Below are 23,772 nucleotides of genomic sequence, written 5' to 3'. Positions count from 1 at the left end.
TTTTATTCTCAAAAAAATCTTTCCAACTCTTTGCATCCTGGGCTACCGACATCAAGATCCTGCACTTGCCTTAGCTTTCCCAAACTATTGACCACAAGAAACAACTCCCTTGTGTTATTATCTGCCTGGCAAGTTCTCTTTTTCTTCTGTTAATGATCTGCAGCCACTATAAGCCTTTCATGTCTTATCATATGACTTGAAGCTGTTTTGGTGATCAGCCATTACACAAAGTTGACCTTTGTTATTGCAAATCTCAGATACACATTTGAAAGGATATGCATTCACTTTGTTTCATTACACGCACATAACGAAATACAAATCTCCCCTTTTTGGAGGATTCATTTGCTTTTCTTTATATAGAAGGATTCCTTTTGCTTCTCTTACTTAAAAGTAAAAGCAGTTGAGATAGCCCAGCTTAGTGCATAAGCCTTGTCAACCTTGGGCTGCTTAGGAGTCCATGTGTATTAGGGTAGAAGTAACTGAGATTAGACTCCAGGAGGGGAGCAACACTCTGCTCACGTGCCCAGCCGCCTTCACAATTAAGATGCTCCAGAAGTGCCTGCCTGCCGCACGCGGAACTCTCTCCTTCCTTTTGTCAGTAAAGTCTGCCATGTCAAAGGTGGACCTGGCACATCAAGGGACATTCAGGACAACCAGCGTTCACTAAAGCCAGGAGAAAGGGCAGCAAGACAGAGCAGTTCCCTCTCAGACAGACCTTTGTGTTTTCACCTAAGCCTCAAGTCTATGGAATTGCCACAGAAAGTTTTCTTCTGCAGAATGGTTAGCTGCCGCAAAGCTATTAGATACACACACACAAAGTATTATTCTCCCCATGCATCAAACTGTTCTAATAGCAGTAGTTTCCTTTTGACACAAAGGGGAGCCCCCTTAGGTTCTCTTGTTCACAATTTCCCCCAGCACTTTAGAAATTAACTGCAGTGTTTTGCTGTGATGGATTGTAATTAACCATCAGCATTTTGTGCACTTTTGTGGTGCTTTTGTAATACTAATTTCTTTAATGCACCAATTACATGTTCTCCAAAATGGTTCAGTTACAACAGTCAGGGAGCTATCTTTGGCTCTCAGGAGGTACAGATAATGCAACTTCTCTGGAACAGCAACAAAAAAAAGAAGTTGAGTCTCTGAACACAAAATTGCACTTTATTGCAGGGCACAGAAAAGGCACAGCAAACTTCACACACACAAATAAAAGTGTTTTCTAAAGTCTTCAGACCTACTCCTAAGAACCCATTCCGAAGGGGGATGTATTAATTTGCAAATCGTTTTAAATATTTCAGCATATAACACTGAAACTATTTCTTACCATGAATAATTCATCTCCCACACTCTGCTGAAGAAGCAACAACCGGCCCTTAAACAACAAAACACCCTGACATTAAGGACAGCATTTAAATGAACTCATTTTTCCAATTATGGATAAAAAGAAACTGTGATTGGTGGGGTTTTTTTTTCTTTTTTTTGGTGGGGGCGGTTTTAGGAAGATTTATAAAAAGCTGCCAGAAAAGCTGTCCGTGATCTAATGGAATTAATCTTTGAATCCCACCCCCCCTTTTTTTTTGCTCTTTTGGTGTTTGCAAAAGAAGGTTCACTAAAGCCTGAACTGATATCATTATTGGCTCGGATTGTTGGGAGATTTAGGCCAGATGGCTATAGGTTTCTGAAGTCCCCAGTTGCTTGTGTTAGCTTTTCTACTTTGCCTATAGGGGTTGGGGTGAGGGGGGGCGGGGAGAGATCTGAAAAGGGGCTGCAAACTTGTAAAACTGTGTTATTCATGGGGGCAGAATGTTCAGCGGCGTGACCCAGCGCTAAATACATTCATTATGGGCATTTCTATTCTTCACAATTTGCCACACGGTGCTGGTTTTAGAGGAAAAAAAGAGGGCGAGACAATGGCTTATAAAATGCTTTTGAATGTTTAAAAAGAAGGATTCCTGCTGAGATCTTGCTCTGATTTGGAAGCAAAAAAAAAAAAAAAACGAGAGAGAGAGAGAGAGGGAGAATCTGTCCTCCACCTAAGACTCAGCTTTGCGCAAAAAAAAAAAAAATGGAGAAATCAGCGATTTCGTTTTACATGGGTGGGGTGATTGGAAAAACAGAAGAAGAAATGTGAACCGGCAGGACGATTTAACATAGCCAGTAAGCAGAAAAAAATCAGTAGTCCATACACAAAAAAAAAAAAAGTAAAAATAAAGTAGCCAAAAGATAAACTGGAGAAGGCTTGGAAGAAAAAAAACTCGGCAGAAATAAGTTTTCACGTTCCACAGTTCGTTGTGGCAATGGGAGCTCATCCTATATCCCACAGCAGGAGGTTTTGATGTATACAAATTGACAACCTAAGCATCAGATTGTCACGGTAAATTTGCCAGTAGGAAGTAAAACAAACCCAGTAATAAAACATAGTTTCCACAAGCTGACTTGACACAGTAAAAGAAAAAATAAAAAAAAAAGTATTGCTTGTGAATCGCCTCCTTTGCAATGTCTCTCCGCCTTTTTTTTTTTTTTTAACTGTTTTTAACCCTTAGGCTTGTCTCAACTTTGCAAAGAACATACAAAACTGAATAACAGACTTAAAAAAAAAAAAATTCAGTATTCATTTTTTAAAAAGTCCCCCAGTCTGCGCTGATTCAGCTCAGATGGTTACGAAAGGATGGGAAAACCCAAAAGCTGAATGAGAAAAGTCAAGGATGGGAGGGCGGGGAAGTCTACGACTCCCATTTGGAGCCCGGGCAGAGCAGCTCACCAGAGAGGGAAGAGGATCATCTCCCTTTACTGTGCATGAAGCAAAGTTGAGATCAGGAGCACCAGAGTAGGAGACAAGAGCAAATCCGGCTAGCCTAAGCGCACTCTGCGGAAAAACAAAAAAAGTTTTAGCATCAGCATAAAGGGAACCGGTACACTGCTAAGAGTTGATTGTACGCCGTAGAAGCAAGGTTCATGAAAATGACCAAAACAATGGGAAATAAAGAGGGCGTGAAGCCGATCTAAACTTTTTTTTTGGGGTTTTTTTTTTTTTTTTAAGTTTTCTCTTTCTCTAGCAATTTGTCTCTTCTTTGTGGCCAGCCGGTCCCGGAGAAAGTGGGAGGAGCTGGGTTGTGACCTCACCCGCCTCAGATTTGAGAAGCAGTTGATTGGTTGGAAGGAGTTCAACACATGCCGGGCAAAATCTTTGTCCAAGCTAAAGTGAAGTTGGCTGTACGGAGTTTTTTTTTTTATTATTTTTTTTTTTTTTTAGGCTGCAGTCAGCGATCGGGGCTGTTTAGTCTGCAACTGAGCAGCTCCAGGAGAGGACCGGAACGGAGCGTAGCCTCCCAGTACTGCCAGAGGTGGGAGTGCAGCGTACGAGTCCGGAGCGCCCCCGGTTCCTTCCAGAGCTAAAAAGAAGAAACCAAAAAGAAACCCAAAAAACTTTTCCCGGGAGGATCTGCTGTGCGATCAAGGCGCTTTACAAGTTTCCGAGGACCAAATGCGTGCCGGGCTGAAGAAGTTACCAAAGGCAGCGGGACGAGCCCTCCACCTCCTCTAACTTTTGCATCCGAGACGGACTTGCTGGCGGGATGCGCCTGCTCGCCCTCCTCCCCCTGGCGCTCAGCCTCCTGCTGCACCGCGGCCGGCAGGCGCTGGGCAGCCGCAGCCTGCGCTACCGCGTGCACGAGGAGCAGCGCGTGGGCTCGGTGGTGGGCCGCCTCTCGGAGGACGCCGGGGCGCCGCTGCCGCCCGGCGCCCGCTTCCGGGCCATGCAGCGGGGCGGCGCGCCCCCCCTGCTGGTGGTGCGCGAGGAGGACGGCGAGGTGAGCGTGGCGGCGTGCATCGACCGCGAGCAGCTCTGCCCGCGCAACCCCAACTGCACGCTGGAGTTCGACGTGATCACGCTGCCCACCGAGCAGCTGCAGCTCTTCCACGTGGAGGTGGAGGTGCTGGACATCAACGACCACGCGCCGCAGTTCCCCCGCCCCCTCATCGCCCTCGACATCTCGGAGAGCGCCGCCGTGGGCACGCGCCTGCCGCTGGACGCCGCCTTCGACCCGGACGCGGGCGCCAACGCCCTGCGCACCTACGAGCTCTCGGCCAGCGACTGCTTCGCCCTGGAGGTGCGCGCGCGCACCGACGGCACCCGCTACGCCGAGCTGGTGGTGGCGCGCGAGCTGGACCGCGAGCGCCGCGCCGCCTACGAGCTGCGCCTCACCGCCTGGGACGGCGGCTCGCCGCCGCGCTCCGGCTCGGCCCTGCTGCGCGTCGGCGTGGCGGACTCCAACGACAACAGCCCCGCCTTCGGCAAGGCCTCGCACCTGCTGCAGCTGCCCGAGGACGCGCCCGCCGGCGCCCTGCTCGTCGACCTGAACGCCACCGACCCGGACGAGGGCGCCAACGGCAGGGTGGTGTACGCCTTCAGCAGCCACCTGGCGCCCCGGATCCTGGAGACCTTCCGGGTGGACCCGGAGAGGGGCCACCTCACCCTGCTGCGGCCGGTGGACTACGAGACCACCAAGTCCTACGAGCTGGACGTGCAGGCGCAGGACCTGGGGCCCAACTCCATCCCGGCGCACTGCAAGATCATCATCAAGGTGGTGGACGTGAACGACAACAAGCCCGAGATTAACATCAACCTGATGTCGATCGGCAAGGAAGTGGCCTACATCTCGGAAGGGGTGCCCCTGGACACCTTCGTGGCGCTGGTGCGGGTGCAGGACAAGGACTCGGGGCTCAACGGGGAGATAGTCTGCAAGCTGCACGGCCACGGGCACTTCAAGCTTCAGAAGACCTACGAGAACAACTACCTCATCCTGACCAACGCTACCTTGGATAGGGAAAAGAGGTCCGAGTACAGTTTGACTGTCATAGCAGAGGACAAGGGGACACCAAGCCTCTCCACGGTGAAGCACTTTACTGTCCAAATCAATGATGAAAATGACAATGCGCCTCGCTTCCAGACCAACAGGTACGAAATTGTTGCTATAGAGAACAACTTTCCGGGAGCCTACATCACATCCATAATGGCCGCTGACCCAGATCTCGGAGAAAATGGGCAAGTGACCTACACAATTTTGGAAAGCTCTGTGCAAGGAAGTTCCATCACCACCTACGTGACCATTGACCCGTCCAATGGTGCAATTTACGCCCTTCGAAGCTTTGATCACGAAGAAGTGAGCCAAATAGCCTTTGTGGTGCAGGCTAGGGATGGAGGTACCCAGCAGCTGGCCAGTAATGCCACCGTCGTGCTAACCATCATTGATGAAAATGACAATGCCCCGGTAATAGTGGACCCAGTGCTGCGCAACAACACCGCAGAAATCTCGATTCCTAAAGATGCCGTCAGTGGTCTCCTCGTCACAAAGATACGGGCCACTGACAGGGACTCGAGCATGAACTCTGAGCTGAGCTGTTCCATTACAAGTGGCAATGAAGCTAGTATCTTTATAATGGACCCAAGGTCATGTAACCTTTACATCAATGTTAGCATGGAAACATTCCCTTACACAGAGTGGGAGATTGTTGTGATGGTCCAGGACAAAGGAACCCCCCAACTTAGTACCAAAGCAGTTCTCAAATATGTTGTTTTGGATTCTTTTCCATCGGTATTAAGCACAGAAGCTACCTTTGCAAGCCCAACCTCCCTAGATCTTTCCATGATCATAATTATATCCCTTGGAGCCATTTGTACTGTTTTGGTAGTCATTATGGTCATCTTTGCTACCAGATGCAACCGAGAGAAAAAGGACACCAGATCTTATAACTGTCGGGTGGCAGAATCGACCTACCAGCACCACCCTAAAAGACCATCCAGGCAAATTCACAAAGGGGACATTACCCTGGTGCCCACAGTTAATGGTACTTTGCCCATTAGACCTCATCACAGGTCTTCTCCCCCTTCGTCGCCAACTTTAGAGAGAGGACAGATGAGCAGCAGGCAGAGTCATCACAGCCGTCAGTCCCTCAATAGCCTGGTAACAATCTCATCAAATCATGTGCCAGAGAATTTTGCGCTGGAACTCACCCATGCTACGCCTGCTGTTGAGGTAAGAACATCTGATTTTAATTCATGCATGCACTCCTGTGTATATCAGTACACAGGAACCGGGTCTGAGAAATTGATGTTTATTGGAATATTATTTTTTTTTCTCGTGCACTATTAACTGAACAGTAACTTAAATGAAAAAGAATAGTAAGGATATTAACTATTAGGGAAGAGTTTTGTATATTATAAGTACTGGTACTAACTGTCCCTGATAAACATGCAATGTGAATTTGCTCTTAGTATATTGTACAGGTTATGTAACCCTGTGAAATATGTTATACGTGTGGCAAAAGAGAACTTCCATGTAAAAGAAAGATCCTCTTCCTAGGTTTCAAAGGCTTTAGTTTGTTCACATCTTTTAAAATTAATTTATCTTATTAATATTATACCTACTTAGCATATGAACAATACTTTGTTCCCAAATCCGTGAAGTGCTTTGTGGCGTGCATTATGCTTAGTTCTATTTGTTTTTAATATATGCTCATGGGAAAAGGTCTGTGTACTAGGAGAAGTCTCAACTATGCAAATCATTTTTTCTGAGCCGAATTCTGTACCTCTAGGCTGGGATTTCATGATTTCCCCTTTTCTCTAGCAGGTCTCCCAGCTTCTTTCTATGCTTCATCAGGGCCAGTATCAGCCGAGACCCAGCTTCCGCGGAAACAAGTATTCCAGGAGCTACAGGTGAGAGCCACAGGATATCTTGTCAGCTTCTTGTAAACCTTTGACAATTTCTGATGCTGCTGCTGCATTTAAGATAATCCTGCCATGACCAACATCTCTGGCCTTTCTATCTGCTTTACAGATATGCCCTTCAAGACATGGACAAATTTAGTTTGAAAGACAGTGGGCGTGGCGACAGCGAGGCAGGAGACAGTGATTATGACATGGGGAGAGATTCTCCAATCGACAGACTTCTTGGGGAAGGATTTGGTGACCTTTTTGTCCCAGATGGGCACAGGATTCCAGCAGGTAAGGACACCGGCACTTTGTAGCAGGGTTTACCAGCTGTGCACTGACTGCCAGGTGATCTGGTAAAGGGAAGGCAGAAGGACATTTCTCTCCTCCTCTTTGTCTCTGGCTGTACTTGTCACTCTCTCTCTTGTTCTGTGTGCTGCAACAAATGCACAGCTGGAACAGTCAGAGTATAATGGTCAACATCTGGCTAAAAGCTATTCTTCAGCACTTACTGTTTGTACTTGCAGCAGCTGTCTCTGAAAGCTGGCAGTCCAGGTGTTTATACTTGGCTGATAAGGAGATTGTTTCCTTGTTGCTAAAAGTAGAATGGTGGAAGTGACTTAACATTTATGTTGGGAGTGGAGGATTAGCCTAGCCTAGTGGTTAAAGCAGTGGACTATGAACCAGGAGACCCGGGTTTGAGTTCTGCTGTCGCTCCTTGTGACCTTGACTGAAAAAGTGCAAAAAATGGAATATAAATCTAAAAAAAAAAAAAATGTAAGTGGGATTCAGAAACTGAATTTTTTTTTTTTTTTTGTGGGGAGCTATCTTTGTAGGGTCTAAAATAGGCAGATCAATTCTGAGTGCAGGACTCTGTCCTGACCACTGGTCTGCTATAGGACACTTGTGTCAGTGAAAGTCCTGTTTAATACCAGGGTAGGACTTTCACCGTGATGTACAGTGGCTTGCACATCTGCCCTGGGCACAGTATGGAAGATGCTGGTAAAATTATGTAATGCTCCTTTTGTTGGCTTCGCATTTCCTGGACCATAGGTGGCCTTAACTGTTACCAGAGTGAAAAGGACCTTGTGGCTCTTAGCTTTTCTTCTTGCCCATGCTGTTAGGTAGGGATCCTTTCCTTTCGTATCTTATGTGGTACCTCTATAAGATATGAGAGAAAGTAAAGAAAAGTGGTCACAGTGACTGCTTGAAAATTCCTCAGGGAACCTCCCCTGCTCTCACTTCTTCCCACCCCCCACCTCCTTTGTGAATGCACATATAGCAAAAGCTGAACAACAGTTCTCCAAACTACATTTGCACTTTCCACTGTCATTTGATGTCTCCTTGTATTTTTGAATCCTTCTCCACTCCGGCGTTAGCTTAGCCTCTGTGCCCTGTTCTGAGCAGGGTAAATTTAGAGCAACACCTCCCAGCGTCTCTGCTGTTGCCAGTAGAGTCCAAGTCTGCAGTGCAGATGTTGGGCACTTAAGTCAGTAAAAGGCGCCTTCTGTTAAGCCACTGGTATTTTTCTGTTTCTTTCTCTTTCCTTCCCTTTGTTTCTGTTTCTTTCTCTGTCGTTTTCCTCCCTTCCATCTCCTCCCCCCACGCACTAATGATTGTTTGCAGGTGGTTTAACCTCATTAAGCCAGCGGGCATTCTCTCCCACTGCATGACAAGGGCGCACGAGGGGGGGGGGCCCCAGCCGAGCCACATTAGCGAGGCCGCTGCCACCCTTAGCAGGGGGAGCAGAGCCAAAGAAAGGCCTCAAGATTTATGCTCTTGGGGTAGGGGAAGCAGGAGGAGCGTGGCGACAATGAACCGGAGAAGTGAAATTGTTCTGTGGCAGGAGGAGGTTTGCAAGCACAATTTTGCAGGCATGAAAAGAGGGATGGAGAACAGAGTGAAAAGATCGCCCCGCACAAACTTCTTTTCATGCTGGCTCGCTCTCTTTCAAGCTCCCTTTTGTAGTTCTCTTTTGAACCACTTCAGACTGACGGTGTAAGCGGTTTTGCCATCCAAAGTAAATGTTTCTGCTCTAATTTATGATTGATACACACACAAAAAAAAAAAATACAATCAAAGCAGCCAGGAAAGCATGTCACAGATGTAGAACGTGCTGCTCGGTGGAGTCCCCCCAGATCACGTTTCTTTAATACTTTTGCTGACCAGATAGCTCCGTGTCCAAACTTTAGCCACTCCATGCTTTTCACTGCCCTGCAGATGATGTTCTGATTTCTTTTAGAAACTGGGACAGGTTGTTAGGGATTTTTGGGTCCTTGGCACAGAAACATCCAGGACCCCCCCATCTTCAGGGAATGGGTTTGCAAGCCACCGATTTCCCTTTTTAAAAATAGTTTGCAAGAGGAGGCCGAGAGGGAGGGGTTATGGATTTCTCTTCCAAACCTGCTTCCCATACTCGCCCTACAGCCAGTTGGATTTCAGGGCAACCACAAGGATAAATCGACACATTCTAGCTCTTTTATGCCAATTTATCTTGTACATATTCATTGTAGTTATCCTGAAAAATCTGACTGGCTGTGGAGCCGAATCCCACGCTAAGAGACTGAGAGGCCTGGTTACCATGGTGTTCATTAGCAGGCGTTGAACCCTAAATCTGCAAACCTGTGTTAATAACAAGCTAACGCAGGTTATTGATGATGTGGAAATATTCAGGGCAGTGTGCTGAAAATATGAATGAGGAAATGCATGTAGAGCAGTTCATTAACATTAATGTGGAATGTGTTAGATCTGTGTTGGCTCCACAAGTTTACTACACGTCAAGAAGGCATTGGCTGGCTGATCTCACTAATGCTCTCGGACCACCAACCTGGACCAGTATCAGCCATGGGGTATCTAGCTCCAGGATAACCCCCTCTGCAGAGTTAACTCTCCCTGGCATGCATTTTTCCCCCCAAGAGATCCCCTCTCCCTGCTCCCTGTTATCAAACCCCACCTCACTATCTGACTTTCAACAAAAAAAAAAAAAAAGAGTTCTCTTCCCCCAGACTCGCACCTTGAATCCCCTTAGGTCCCTGCCACAGGAAGGACTGATGCCCCGTAGTTCCTGAACCTCTGACACTGAAATCCAAAACAGTGCTGGCTTACCTGAGACTCTTTTTTTTTTTTTTTTTTTTTTTTTACATTTTTCTCCATTGCAGTCAGGTGCCTGCCAACTCTCATATTACTGCAAACGCAGGATTCCTTAAGGGCTTCATGGCCTTCAGAAAACCCTGCATTAACACACTTTTTAGTAAATAGTCCACTCGGTGAGAACCAAGGAAACACAATGAAGAGAATGGACTGAATAAGCAAGAGACCAGATCGAAAAATGCCGTGAAAGACAGAGCGATGAGCAAGTGAGAGACAAGCAGCACATGGCAGCTCATGAGTTTTTTGCATTTGTTGCTTTCCTCGCCCTCTTTACAAATTCACCTATGCCCATTTCTCTTAAGTGAAATGGCAGAGTGTAGAGAAATGACAGTATGAACTGTTTGTAAAGCATGCTAAACCGTGGTCTTCTGTCCCGTGTCGTCCCCCCCCCCCCCCCCTCATGCAGCCTGTGGGGGCGAAACATGTCAACCATGTCAGGGGACAGCAACCTGTACTACACTGATTTATTTTATCTAAGACTGGAGTTTCTGTGGAATGATAAAGATAAATTACTATAAAGCTGTAAGGACTACTCAGTTTCTATACACTCTCTACTATTTCATTTGATGAACGATTGAGTGTGGACTTATTCTCTGCTTCTTTCTGTGGCTTGCCCGTTTCTCTAAGAACATAAGACACGCTATGCTGGGTCAGACCGAGGGTCCATCGAGCCCAGCATCCTGTCTCCAACCGTGGCCAATCCAGGACACAATTACCTGGCAAGTATCCAAACATTAAATAGATCCCATGCTACGGCAACAAGCAGCGGCTATTCCCTATTGATTAATAGTAGTTTATGGACTTCTCCAGGAACTTATCCCAAGCTTTTGTAAACCCAGATACACTAACTGCCTTAACCACATCCTCTGGCAATGAATTACAGAGCTTAAATCTGTGGTGTGAAAAATAATTTTCTCCCATTAGTTTTAAATTTGCTACTTGCTGACCTCATGGAGTGCCCCCTAGTTCTTATATTATCCAAAAGAGTAATTAACCGTTTCAAATTTACTCATTCAAGTCCTCGGCAACTTCACTTGTGTTTTCAGAAATTGGTGCACAGTCAAGTCCTCTCTTGTTAGCAGCAATCCCAGTCCTTCCTTCTCTACTCTCCTTCCCTTTCTTCCAGTCCCCATCTTTCTCTTGCATCCTCTTTCCAGGTTTCCTTCCCCTTTTAGATCTCCTCCTCTCTCTGTTGCTTCCCTCTTTTCCTTGCCTCCATTTATATCAGGCTCTCCACACCACCAGTCATCTAATTTCCTCTTGTCTCCCCCGTCCCCCCTGCCTTGTTCTCCATTTTCACTAATCCCTCCCATATCCCTCTATCCTCCAAACTTGGCCACTCATGATACAGAGAAGGGTGACCAAAATGATTTTTTCCCTATGAGAAAAAATTAGAGGTTAGAGCTGTTCAGCTTGGAGAAAAGATGGCTAAGGGAGGTTATGAAAGGCTATAAAATCATGAAAAGACTTGAACGGGTAGATGTGATTTGGTTATTTACTCTTTCAGATAATACAAAGAGTAGGGGGGCCCTCTATGAATTTATCAAGTAGCACATTTAAAACAAATTGGAGAAAATTATTTTTCAGTCAGTGCACAATTAGGCTCTGGAATTCATTTCCAGAGGATGTGGTTAAGGCAGTTAGTATAGCTGGGTTTAAAAAAGGTTTGGACAAGTTCCTGGAGAAGTCCAAAAAATACTATTAATTAGGTTGAATTAGGGAATAGCCACTGCTTATTAGTAGCATGGGATCTATTTAATATTTGGATACTTGCCAGGTACTTGTAACCTGGATTGGCCACTGTGGAAGCAGGATGCTGGGCTCGATAGACCTTTGGTCTGACTCAGTATGGCAACTTATTATGTTCTTATTAGCTTGGGGATACAGGAGATCGGTCCACAACTCTTCCTCCTCTTTGTCCAAAATTTATTAGTCAGCTGGACCCAGGGAAAGCCACTGCTTATCTTTGGACATGAGCCACAAGGAATCTGCTGGGTACTTCCCAATAACCCGGATTGGCCATTGTCTGAGACAGAATGCTGGGCTTGATGTTGGACCTTTTATTCTGACCCAGCAAGGCACATCTGATGTGGGGACAACACAACCAGCCCTTCTTATTGTTTCTGTGCTGCACTAAGATGCCATATTTCTACCCCCAGAATGAGCCTGCTATGGGTCTCCCTTATGTTTTGGAAGCCAGGAGACCCAGCAAAGGTGGGAGGGGAGGATTGACAGCCCAGTATTGAATCCCATCTGAGGGAGGCTTCTGGTCTGTGTGTGATATCTGCTGTCCCTTCTTTTCTTGGTGGCAGACCCCCTTTCAGTCAGGGGCCCTCAATCAGTGCTCGAGGAGTATTGGCATTAATCTTGTCCTGCTGATAATGGTAACAAAAACAAAAGTGTGAGCACTTTGCCTATGATATTGTCTCCAGTCTAAGTTTAAATATAACGTTTGAGTGAATAGTTACGATACTATTTCCCTCTCTTATAGTGTTTTACACTGTACTTGTGTGAGTTAACAAAAACAAAACTACATCTCCTTGAATGCATTGGGGTAAAAGCGGGACTGATTTAACCTCTTACCCCTAATTGTAACCTTATGAAGAACTTTGGATATTTTGTATAATCCACATGAAAAAATGTAATTTATGCTGATCTCTCAAGCAAATACTTATTTTTCGGACTAAACAGATTTTTTTTTTTTTTTAATTTTCTTTCAGCAATGAGGCTCTGCACAGAGGAATGTAGGGTTCTTGGGCACTCTGATCAGTGCTGGATGCCACCTCTGCCTTCTCCGTCCTCCGATTATAGAAGTAACATGTTCATTCCTGGGGAAGATCTTCACGCAGAGCAGCAGCCGCCGCCACAGCAGCAGCCGCCACTGGAAGACGAGTCGCAGCCCCTGGACGCCAGCGAAAGTAAGAAGAGCTTCAGAACATTCGGTAAAGACTCGCCGGACGAAGAGGCGGCCGACATCTGCAATTCATCTCTTCTGTCGGAAATGAGCAGCGTCTTCCAGCGCCTCCTGCCTCTGCCGCTGGAGGCCTACACGGAGTGCTGCGAAATGGAGCGTTCAAACTCCTTGGAACGCAGGAAGGGGTCCTCGTCTGCCAAGACTGTGAGCTACCCACAAGGGGTGACGGCGTGGGCAGCCAGCCCTCACTTCCAGAATCCCGCGAACGGCGTCGCGCCGCCCCTGGGGGCTCACTCGAGCGCCCAGCCGTCTTCAAAATGGCTGCCGGCCATGGAGGAGATACCTGAGAATTATGAGGAGGACGATTTTGACAACGTGCTTAGCCACCTCAGTGACAGTAAACATGAACTCATGGATGCTAGTGAGCTGGTAGCAGAAATCAACAAGCTGCTGCAAGATGTAAGGCAGAGCTAGAGATCCTACAAGCTCGTTGTTTTCCATATTTATGGAAGACTGGAATAAAGAGAAGGAACTGGTACTGCCAATGAGTTGCATTTATCATAAATGTGTCTGTGTATGTTGAATATTAAAATACTGTATTTTCATATGTACACAATGCAAGTGTGATTATTTTTATCTGTATTTTAAAAATACATTTGTACCTTATATTTATGTGTAATTTAAAACAAAATAAATACATTTTATTTTTGTACTCCATCTGGCATGAATGTTTTATTAAGTGTATAGACAAAGCAAAAGACATGGCTTTTCCCTTTCCCTTCAAGCACTACGTAGAAAATGAGATTAAGATCCTTGACAAATGTTCCTCACTTGTGCTTTTAGAAGCGTCCAAGGCATCTTGTTTCAATGTTGCATTCCCGAGTTTGCACAATTCTCTCGCCCGAGCTTGATCGTGCCCTGGTAGAGACTCCATCAAGCTCGGGCGAGAGAGAACATTGTAGAAATCTTATCTTAGTTTGACTTTCCTCACTCCAAATCACATCAAATCTTCACCAAGGTCTGCTGTGTTGTTTGTACGTCTCTGGACCACCACCAAAAACCTCACCTGAAGTTACTAGCTGGCCCTCCTATAGTGGTGCAAAGAGTTGACTACTGTGTATGCCACCCCAGAGGCGTGCTGTCCCTCTCCCCAAAAATGCCCGAATGCAATTTTTTTTGCAAATTGCGTTTTGGGCATATCGCACAGCTTGACGCTAGGAAAAAAAGGTGTAGTTATTTCCAGTGTTAAATGTGTGCGATAACGCCCCTCATTTTCATCAATCTCGCCCCTTTTGAATACATATGCCAAATTTACATTCGCGCTGCGATAACCTATCGTGTGCATTATGGCGTTATTGCGGGCGTTAACGCCATAACACATTTTGATGAATGAACCCTGTCTGCTTGTTGATAAGGTTATATTAACATTATTGCATTTCACTTCTGTTTGGTGCCAGTTCAATGGCAGCGCAGGGGTACTGGCAGGCAGGCCTGGTTTTAGGGCAAATGGTGCCCTGGGTGAAAATTGTCAATGGTGACCCCTTTCTCCTCCTTACATTCTTCCTCAGGTATTCTCTCCCTGTTCTTTCCCTTCCCTTCAGGCATTGTCCCCCCTTCTTCCTATATCCATTCTCTTCTCCATTTTTTCCTCCGCCTCCTCCACCTTTCCCCTGCCTCCAGATATTCTCCCAACCATCTAGGCACTCTCTTAAGGTACTTTTTGAGTTACCTCAGCAAAAGCAACACAAATTCTCTGCTACTAGGCGTCCAAACCCAATAGACCGGTAATACATTTATTTATTTATTTATTTTCTTTTATATACCGACATTCGATCGAAATATCACATCGGTTTACAGGAAACTGAGAAATAGGGGGGAGGTCCGCCCTATTTTACATTATAACATGGTATATTATAACTATTTTACATTATAACATGGTAAAAATATACACAATAACATGGTAAACATTCTGTTATGTCTTAAGTAGCAAGAGTGATTAAACATTTGAAGAGAAGAAGGCGGTATAAATAGTTTAACATAAATAGTATATATATACAGGTTTCAGGAATGCTAGAAGGTGGGCAATGGGAAGGGTGGGAGTTGGGGGGGAGTAGGGTCAGGGGTGTAGGGGAGTAGGGACGGGGGGAGATGGGAGTAGGGTCAGGGGGGGAGGGGGGTGTGCGGGTGGGTCTGATGGGGGAGGTGGGATGCAGTCAGGAAGGGTGAGGTGTGTTCGGGCAGGTTAAGAGTCTGGTGGGAAGGCTTTTATAAACAGCCATGTTTTGAGATGTTTTTTAAAGACTTGCGATGAGGGTTCATTTCTGAGTTGGGGGGGGGAGGGAATTCCACAGGGTGGGGCCCGCTATCGATATGGCTCGTTTGCGGTTTGCGTTGAGGTGTGCAGTTTTGCAATTGGGGACAGAGAGAAGGCCAGTGTTGGAGGACCTGAGATTTCTTTGTGTGGGGTATGGGTGAATTGCGGTGTTTAGCCAGTTCATTTCGTTGTTGTTTATTTTTTTGTGTATGAGGGTGAGGGTTTTATATTGGATTCTTTGTGTGATGGGGAGCCAGTGGAGTTCTTTGAGAGTGGGTGTGATATGGGAGGATTTTCTGCTGTTAGTGATGATTCTGGCAGCAGCGTTTTGTAGAACTTGGAGGGGTTTGATGTGGATTTCTGGGAGGCCAAGGAGGAGGGAGTTGCAGTAGTCGAGTTTTGAGAAAATAATTGATTGAAGGACTGTTCGGAAATCGTGCGCTTGGAGTAGGGGTTTAAATTTTTTCAGTGTTTGAAGCTTGAAGAATCCATCCTTAATTGTATTGGAGATGTGGCGTTTGAGGTTAAGTTGGTTGTCGATGGTTACGCCTAGGTTTCTTGTGGCTGGCGTGAGTGAGCTTCCTGGGATGTTTGGGATCGCTGGGTTGTTTGAGTTTCCTGAGTAGTTTGGGGGGGTGATGTTGAGGGGAGATGTGGGACGGTCATAGTGGATGTGAAGGATTTCTGTTTTGGTTTGGTTGAGGCAGAGTGATAGTTGAGATAGCAGGTGGGATAATTTTAAGCTGAGTTTGCTCCATCTTTTCATGGCGTGTTCAATGGACTTGCTTATGGGGAGTAATATTTGTATGTCGTCTGCATAAACGAAGTAGGTGAGGTTTGCATCTGAGAGGTATTTGCAGAGAGGGAGGAGGTAAATGTTGAAGAGGGTTGAGGATAGTGAAGATCCTTGAGGAACACCATGTGTGAGGGGTACTTGGGTGGATTCTGATGTGTTTGTCTTGACGATGTAAGATCTGTTTGAGAGGTAGGACTTGAACCATTTGATTGTAATGTCTCGTAGACCAATTTCTTTGAGTCTGGTGAGGAGGGTTCTGTGGTTGATGGTGTCAAAGGCGGCTGATATATCAAGGAGTATCAGGAGGAAAGATTGGCCTTTGTCACGTCCTCTGAGGATGGTATCGGTGAGAGAGAGGAGAAGGGTTTCGGTGCTGAAGAATTTTCTGAAACCATGTTGTGTTGGCTGGAGAACATTATGAGCGTCAAGGTGATCTGTAAGTTGGTTGTTGACTGTTTTTTCGATGATTTTTGCTAAGAATGGGAGGTTGGAGACTGGTCTGTAGTTTGCTGGGTCAGTTTTGTCGAGTTGAGGTTTTTTGATGATTGGTTTGATGATGGCGTTTTTGAGTTTGTCTGGGAAGATTCCTTGCTCAAGTGATAGGTTAATGATGTAGGTTATTGGTTTGACAATAATCTCTCTAATTAGTTTCAAACCTATTTAGCAAACTTGCTATACCAAAACAGCACTGACTTTCAGGACTCAAAACAGCAAAACTCCTACCTATGAAAGGCGGCAGCACTGCGAATATTACTTTGCACGCTAGCACTCCAAATACACTTCCTGCTAATAAAACAGAATAAGTCAGACTGCCAGAGATCCCTACATAGAAACTAGCACTAGTCAAATAGCTCACTTCTGTCACATGCAGAACATAACGGCTTCCCCACCTCCTACAGAATATGGGACCATAAATTCAAAATAAAATTATGTAGACAGAAATAGAAATGCCAAGGAAGCAGACTCCATATGCAGTGCAATTCCGGAGAAAGAGAAACAAGAATACCCTTCCTCCTATTCTGACATGCACATTTTCCCTAGCTAACATGTTCCAGTCATTAAACTTAAAATGTTTTCTTCTTTTCTTGTCTGGGCATTTAATTTTGTCTAATTAGTTCGGTCCTGGTCTCGTTTTTTTCTGCTTTTACTGCCTTCCTGTTCTTCATTTTCTTTTGCTAGGATCTCCTTTCTGTTTTTTCTTCTCTTCTCTGTTCTGTTTCACTTCCTCTTCTATAAATGTTTGACAGCTTTTCACCTTCCCTAACTCTCCTAGCCCCTCTTTCAGCCCTGCAGGTGCCCTTCACTGATCGCCAGATCTCTGGCTCTGTTGTCTTTATCCCCCCCAACTGCTGCCTGCTTTCTGCGTCCTCCCACGGTCCCGGAGCTGACTCTCAGACCATCCCTTCAAACCATCCTGTATCCATCTCTTTACCTCTCTCGCCCTGCCATTTCTCATCACCTTTCCTCTATCTCTTACCCCATTGTCCTTCCCAGTCTTCACAAGCTCCCTATTTTCATCTCTCGCCTATGTATTAGTTTCTAACTCCCAATCTCTGCCCCTTTTCTAACACTTCCTCACAATTTCCCCCATTCTCCTGTTTCCCCCCTCTCAAGCGCCAGTTGGTTTTTTGGTTGTTTTGTAACAGTGAAGAAAACTGTGCGGTCTTCGTACAAGATTCCTTCTCTTGTTTACATCTCTAGAGATGTGAATCGGAATCTGTTCGGATTCCGGTTCCGATTCACATGTGGTTTTTTTTTCATCTGGCCCAATTGCGGTTTTGTTTATCGGCTGCGCCCGAGCCGGTAAACAAAAAACCCACCCCGACCCTTTAAAACTAATCCCTTTGCTTCCCCCCCCCAAAAAAAACATTTTACATGTACCTGTACTTTGCTTCCCCCACCCTCCCGACTGACCCCCCCCCCAAAAAAAAAACATTTTACATGTACCTGGTGGTCCAATGGGGGTCCTGGGAGCGATCTCCTGCTCTCGGGCTGTCGGCTGCCACTAATAAAAATGGCGCCGATGGCCTTTGCCCTTACCATGTGACAAGGTAATCCTTGCCATTGGCCGGCCCCTGTCACATGGAGGGAGCACTGGATGGCTGGCGCCATCTTTAAAAATGGCGCGGGCCATCCAGTGCTCCTACCATGTGACAGGGGCCGGCCAATGGCATGGATACCCTGTCACATGGTAAGGGCAAAGGCCATCAGCGCCATTTTGATAAGTGGCAGCTGAAGGCCTGGGAGCGGGAGATCGCTCCCGGGACCCCCACTGGACCACTAGGTACCTGTAAAATGTTTTTTGGGAGGTCGGGAGGGTGGGGGAAGCAAAGGGATTAATTTAAAGGGTCGGGGTGGGTTTAGGGTTAGTTTTGTGTGCCGTTTTTCCCGCCCTCCCCCAAAACGATAAGAGAACCCCCACGAACAATATCGTGGGGTTTTCTTATTGTTTCGGGGGAGCCCCTGATTTCAGACGGAGCGAGAAAAGGGGTCTAACATACAATAAACGTGCGGTTTATCCCCTCGTGCGTTTGTATGCAAATATGAGGAGTATTAAAAAGCTAGCTTTTTATGCAAAGGAGGGACTCCTAACGATGCCTGGAATGCCCTTCCGAAGGAAGTGGTGAAGACCAGAACTGTGAAGGACTTCAAAGGGACGTGGGATAAACACTGTGGATCCATAAAGTCAAGAGGCCGTCAATAAAGAGTGGGTGGCTCGCCAGAATGACGGCTACTGCCTGGAGATAATACCCTTATTCAATAAACATACACATGGTTACTGTGACTCCAACATCGCTCTAAGCTTCAACAGCAAGAGGAAATGTGGAAAAAAGGATTTGCACTCACAAAGCGGGGAGTAGCTGGCTTGTTACGGCGGTTACTACCCCAAACCAAATAAGCCTGATACTTCACTTTCAATGCATATCCAGCATAGCTCTCTGCTTCAACGGCAGGGGAGAAGAAAAACTGATACTTCACGCATATCCAGCATAGCTCTCTGCTTCAACGGCAGGGGAGAAGAAAAACTGATACTTCACGCATATCCAGCATAGCTCTCTGCTTCAACGGCAGGGGAGAAGAAAAACTGATACTTCACGCATATCCAGCATAGCTCTGCTTCAACGGCAGGGGAGAAGAAAAACTGATACTTCACGCATATCCCGCATAGCTCTCTGCTTCAACGGCAGGGGAGAAGAAAAGCTGATACTTCACGCATATCCAGCATAGCTCCCTGCTTCAACGGCAGGGGAGAAGAAAAACTGATACTTCACGCATATCCAGCATAGCTCTGCTTCAACGGCAGGGGAGAAGAAAAACTGATACTTCACGCATATCCAGCATAGCTCTCTGCTTCAACGGCAGGGGAGAAGAAAAACTGATACTACACGCATATCCAGCATAGCTCCCTGCTTCAATGGCAGGGGAGAAGAAAAACAACCACTAAGGGCTGAATAACATAGTCTGGGTAAAACAAATAAGCACGGGTGTAGCTTGCTTATTGCGGCGGTTACTACCCCTAACTAATCAAGCTAGATATTTCACTTCACTGCTCTCTACATTAATGGTGGGGGTGGAAGGGAAATAGAACCAAAGAGCTAAGAGAAACAGATAAGTATGAGAAAAAAATGTGTGAAGCTTGCTGGGCAGACTGGATGGGCCGTTTGGTCTTCTTCTGCTGTCATTTCTATGTTTCTATGTCATGAACATTTAACGCATATTAATGTAAGATTTAGCATCGTAAATAACACCTTTTTGATGGTAGAGATGAAAAACATTTTTATCGCGGGATAGCTGCCGTTATCACAGGTCGTGGCTATTATCACGATTGATGACATGAGGGCTTTTCTCACACATATTACAGAGCCCTGCTGGGCCAAAAAGTATCCCTTTTCTTTCCTGCCCTGTCTGCCTAAATCGTCTGTGTGCTAGGGGGAAGTGAAGCAGTAGTGGGATACTGGCTGCTTCCCTGCCCCACTTGCATGATGAAAGTGGGATATGTGTGTACATTTCAAATAGGGCACACATGTACGTGCTTTTAACTTACTTGATACCATGCGCGCATGCACGCGCCTGTGTTATAATGGGTGCTGCCATTGTATCACATAGATGCAAATATACGCGCAAGGAATCAAATAGGCTGAATGCGCGTACATGTGCACTCTATTTGAAATGTTCACGCACGTGTACGCACAAATCCTGTTTCAACCATGTAAGTGGGGAGATTGTTAAGAATAGGATGGGGGTCAAGTGAATTCATTCTGGGCTGAATGGGAGTGGGGGTTGAGAGGAAGGAAGAAGGTGAAAATGCAGGCGTTTCATTCTTTTTCTGATTTGCCTTTGGAGTGCATAAGAGACGTGCAGTCTGGAGGTTTGTGTATTTGGTAACTTTGATTAATAAAAAGTTTCACACTGGACGAAACACACACTGACGCCATTGCCAGTTTCACCAGTTTGTTCCCAGTTCGCCCAAAAAAAGGGGTAAGACTTCCAAACCCCCCCCCCCCAGTTTATTTGTCTTCCTTTCCCCCTGTTAACCCCAACCCGTAATAGCCCGCTGACTAGCCTACATTTTTTCTTTTATGACTTACACACCATCCATAGCAGCAGTAAAGTTACGAGGCAGGGTATCCTGGCGCGTGCCTGGCCACTTAAGTATATATGCGCACAACCATTGGCCTCCTCCTGCCCCTTTTTCGTTGCTTTTCACATGTCCGCAAAGCGGGGAGATACGCACATACTCGGGCGACTTTGAAAACCCGTTCGCTTGCTGGCCCGACTTGTTCGTGTATCTCCCAGTTTGCACTCGCGACGAGCTAATGCGTGGCACACGGCAATACTGCATCCTGCGTCGCAGAAAATCATTGTGGGTTACGATTTTTACCTATGCGATGCAGAATGTCAAAGCTTTTCCAAACCACACCTCTTTTTTTTTTTTATCACGGCCGCTAACGCGCCATATTCCCGCGATAAATATAGCAATTTGATGAATCTAGGCCTAAGTTAGGTGGATGACTTTAAGCCCGCCTCAGAGCAAATCTAGTTACCCGGCCTCGTGTAGCTGAATAACCTAAGACGTAACCAGCTATATTCAAAAGAATAAAGCTGGTTAAGTGGCACTGTGGAAAAACAACCCAAAAATAAAAGAAAAGTGCACTGTGGCCGGATATCCACGCTCCAATATTTCAGAACTGGCCCTGTCGGGCGAGCACTCCCCAAACCCATTCGAAGGGCTTAGAAAAAGGAGTTGTGAGGTCCTCATGTCTACCTCCCCCCTTGCCCTTTAATTTTAAATAGCCCCCCCCCACCCTCTTCTATGCAGAAGCCCCCTGGATCCCTCTCTCGGATGTTGAGAACCTCATCTGGGAACAAGCTCGACTCTTTTAACAGTTAATTTGGTTTGATATGGGAAAACAATGGACATGTGACATGTAGATAATTGAACCGGTGTGCCATGGATATGTTTTTGGCTGGTTTGTCTTCTTGTCAGTTCACCATCAGTAGAGACTCCATCATTGCTCTGATTATTATTATTTTTTTTTCCTACAATTTTGTGGTTTTGGAGCAGGGTGCACCCCTAACAGACTGGTGACATTGGAGTAGATCCGATTTTTTTTTTCTCCCTCCATCGCCTTTCTAAGCCAGCCATAAAAGTATTGTAATCTATCGTATGTAATACTGCACTCTTCTAATAGTACTAGAATTTACTAGTCCATTCTTTGCTACATATAGAGTAGAACCCTACATTATCAGTATGACTTAGTATATGCTTTCAACATAGAGTACGTAAAGAAATATCAAGTAACCACGTTAAGAACTTTTTATTGATTTGATTTCTTTGGACCCATAAGGGAATATTACTTTCTCCGTGCACCTGAACAGTTAAATTGTTTTCTCTGTCGTACCTTTTAAAGCAGATGATTAGCACTGGTAAATTTTGACATCCTGTTTGATATTTTCTGAAAACATTGGCATGATCGAACATTGTATTTGCCAGGAAACATTTTCAAGATCAGATGGATCAAATCCATCTACCCTCCGTCTGGCTCACATTATGACGTTTTTTTTCAGCAGAGCTCCCATCTGTTTAAGTAATAATTTCCAAAGCCTGATAGACATTTGGGAAGCTACTCTATATGCTGTGGTACTAAGACGAGAGGTGCAGGCTCTCTTTCCAACTTAAATATGGCCTGCGGTTGAAATGGAGCAGCCAGTATGTCATAACGTCCCTGCAGAATAAGCAGAGTCTCTAGCACGCGGGGTGAACGTAAGGGGCTCAGCTTTCAAAATATTTTCGCTGTAAATCACACAATCGGGAAAATTGTTTGAAAACGGAGCCCAGAAAAGTTGTTTGAAAAAGGAGAACCCACCTTTGAAATAGTAGAATGTAAAAGTCATACATTATACTTTGTTCCCTACTTGTCTTTTGTCTTTGGAGATTGTAGTTGAAAGATGAAAGAGGGCAGGTCACTTGGCGTAATGTCACTGGAGAATGATAATTGTGGAGCCTTTAATCACATAACCGAGTGTAGGATGCACATATAAAGGGATCCAAGTTTTTGTCTAAACCAGCTATTATGCCTTTCAAGGCATAATCTTTGCCTGCCTTCTCTCTTCTTTGTTCAAATGATGGCGTACGGAGCATAAATACCTCACAGAGCAGTCAGTGTGGGTTATGTCACTTCGTTTCAACAACAGTGGGGTTTTTTTTTTGGACACCACAAAGAAATATTTTTTCCTAACTGAACAATGTTTCCTGACAAACGGTGCTGCAAGCGCCCTGTGTTGCCCCAATACTGTTGTACGCCCCCTCCTGATGCACCAGGTGGCTGTAGGTCAACGCCCCTCCCGAATTTCCTCCGCCCTGGTATGACTGTACAGAAGGAAAGGAGCCTGGGGTTTCTGATTCTAACAAGATGGTGGTACTTCTTGTCGAACGACTCTTCGCTGTGAAAATATGGCATCTGGAGATGGCCAGTGCTATATAATAATCATCATAATGATAATAATAATTATTAATGACATTTCTGGCTAACTTTAGTACAGAGTATTGAGGATGCGGTGAAACGTAGATAATCTAAATAAAAAAAATTAAATAGATAAATACGGAGGGGAAAAATCTCAAGCACCAGGGCACCTAAAATTTAGCACCTCGTGCCCACCATTGAGGAGCTCTTAATGAGAGGAAATGCAGAGAGAGAGAGTATGAAGGGAAGGAGAAAGGGAAGAAGACAGGATCTGCTGAAGTATGGGGAGGAAGAGGCTGAAAGGAGAGAACAATGGAAAGCAAAAAAAAAATATTGCAGAGCAACTCGTATGAGCACTTTATTTTTTTATTTTCCTCCTAACTCCCCCCTCCAAAAAAAGATTGGAAAGCATGTTATTGGTTGGTTTAATTCCAGCCCCACCCCCACCCTTGGGGGAGGGCTGTAGAGCCATCAGGGCCTTGTAGGGCCCCGTGCTACTGTGGGAGGACTGCCCCCCAAACCTCAGACATGGCTTCCCGGGGCCGGAAGGAACACTCTTCAGTCTTCGGCCCTCCAGCATCTCTGGTGGGAGGGGTGGAGGGGGAACAGCAACTGTGGCTGAATCGCCCTGGACCCCTCCCCCCCTAGAGTCAGCGCTGCCCCAGATTTACAGCAACGTAAGAGCTTCCATGCCAAAGAAATTCTTGGTCTTAATATTGAGCAATTACAGTTTTACCGGTTAATTTGTGAGGTGCAATTCCTTTCATGCCGGGTGATGCAAAGACTGATGATTCTCTGCTTTCTTCTTATTGTGTTAATTTTTTTTAATTTTTTTGCAGTTTTGGGCTTGTCGTATTTTTTGTTCATTTTTCTTTTTTAACGTGCAGCTAGATCTATAAATGTAATATAAACTCTTGTACACCA

At 45.7% G+C, this 23,772-nt stretch overlaps 1 protein-coding gene across 2 annotated transcripts; it reads left to right on the top strand.

The window, feature by feature from the left end:
* The first annotated feature begins 3,253 nt into the window (after nt 1-3,253).
* Nucleotides 3,254-13,490, top strand: PCDH18 (protocadherin 18). 2 transcript variants are annotated; one of them, XM_029593181.1, is made up of 4 exons: nt 3,254-6,035; nt 6,627-6,715; nt 6,837-7,003; nt 12,580-13,490. In XM_029593181.1, the coding sequence occupies exons 1-4, from the start codon at nt 3,576-3,578 to the stop codon at nt 13,245-13,247; spliced, it is 3,384 nt and encodes a 1,127-aa protein (XP_029449041.1). In that variant the 5' UTR covers nt 3,254-3,575; the 3' UTR covers nt 13,248-13,490. The 2 variants fall into 2 exon arrangements, with proteins under 2 accessions (XP_029449041.1, XP_029449115.1); XM_029593255.1 differs by having other exon boundaries at nt 3,255-6,035; nt 6,630-6,715.
* Nucleotides 13,491-23,772: the final 10,282 nt, after the last annotated feature.

Source organism: Rhinatrema bivittatum, chromosome 1 (genome assembly GCF_901001135.1).
Source record: "Rhinatrema bivittatum chromosome 1, aRhiBiv1.1, whole genome shotgun sequence".
Lineage (NCBI taxonomy): Eukaryota > Metazoa > Chordata > Amphibia > Gymnophiona > Rhinatrematidae > Rhinatrema > Rhinatrema bivittatum.
The sequence above is the reverse complement of the archived record's forward strand: the minus strand, read 5'-3'. Positions and strand labels throughout refer to the sequence as shown.

Bases quoted from the DNA above. Each gene is read 5' to 3' on its own strand.
- PCDH18 (XM_029593181.1), top strand. From the start codon at position 3,576: ATGCGCCTGCTCGCCCTCCTCCCCCTGGCGCTCAGCCTCCTGCTGCAC. The intron at 6,036-6,626 runs GTAAGAACATCT...CCTTTTCTCTAG, and splicing joins ATGCTACGCCTGCTGTTGAG to CAGGTCTCCCAGCTTCTTTC. The intron at 7,004-12,579 runs GTAAGGACACCG...ATTTTCTTTCAG, and splicing joins TGGGCACAGGATTCCAGCAG to CAATGAGGCTCTGCACAGAG.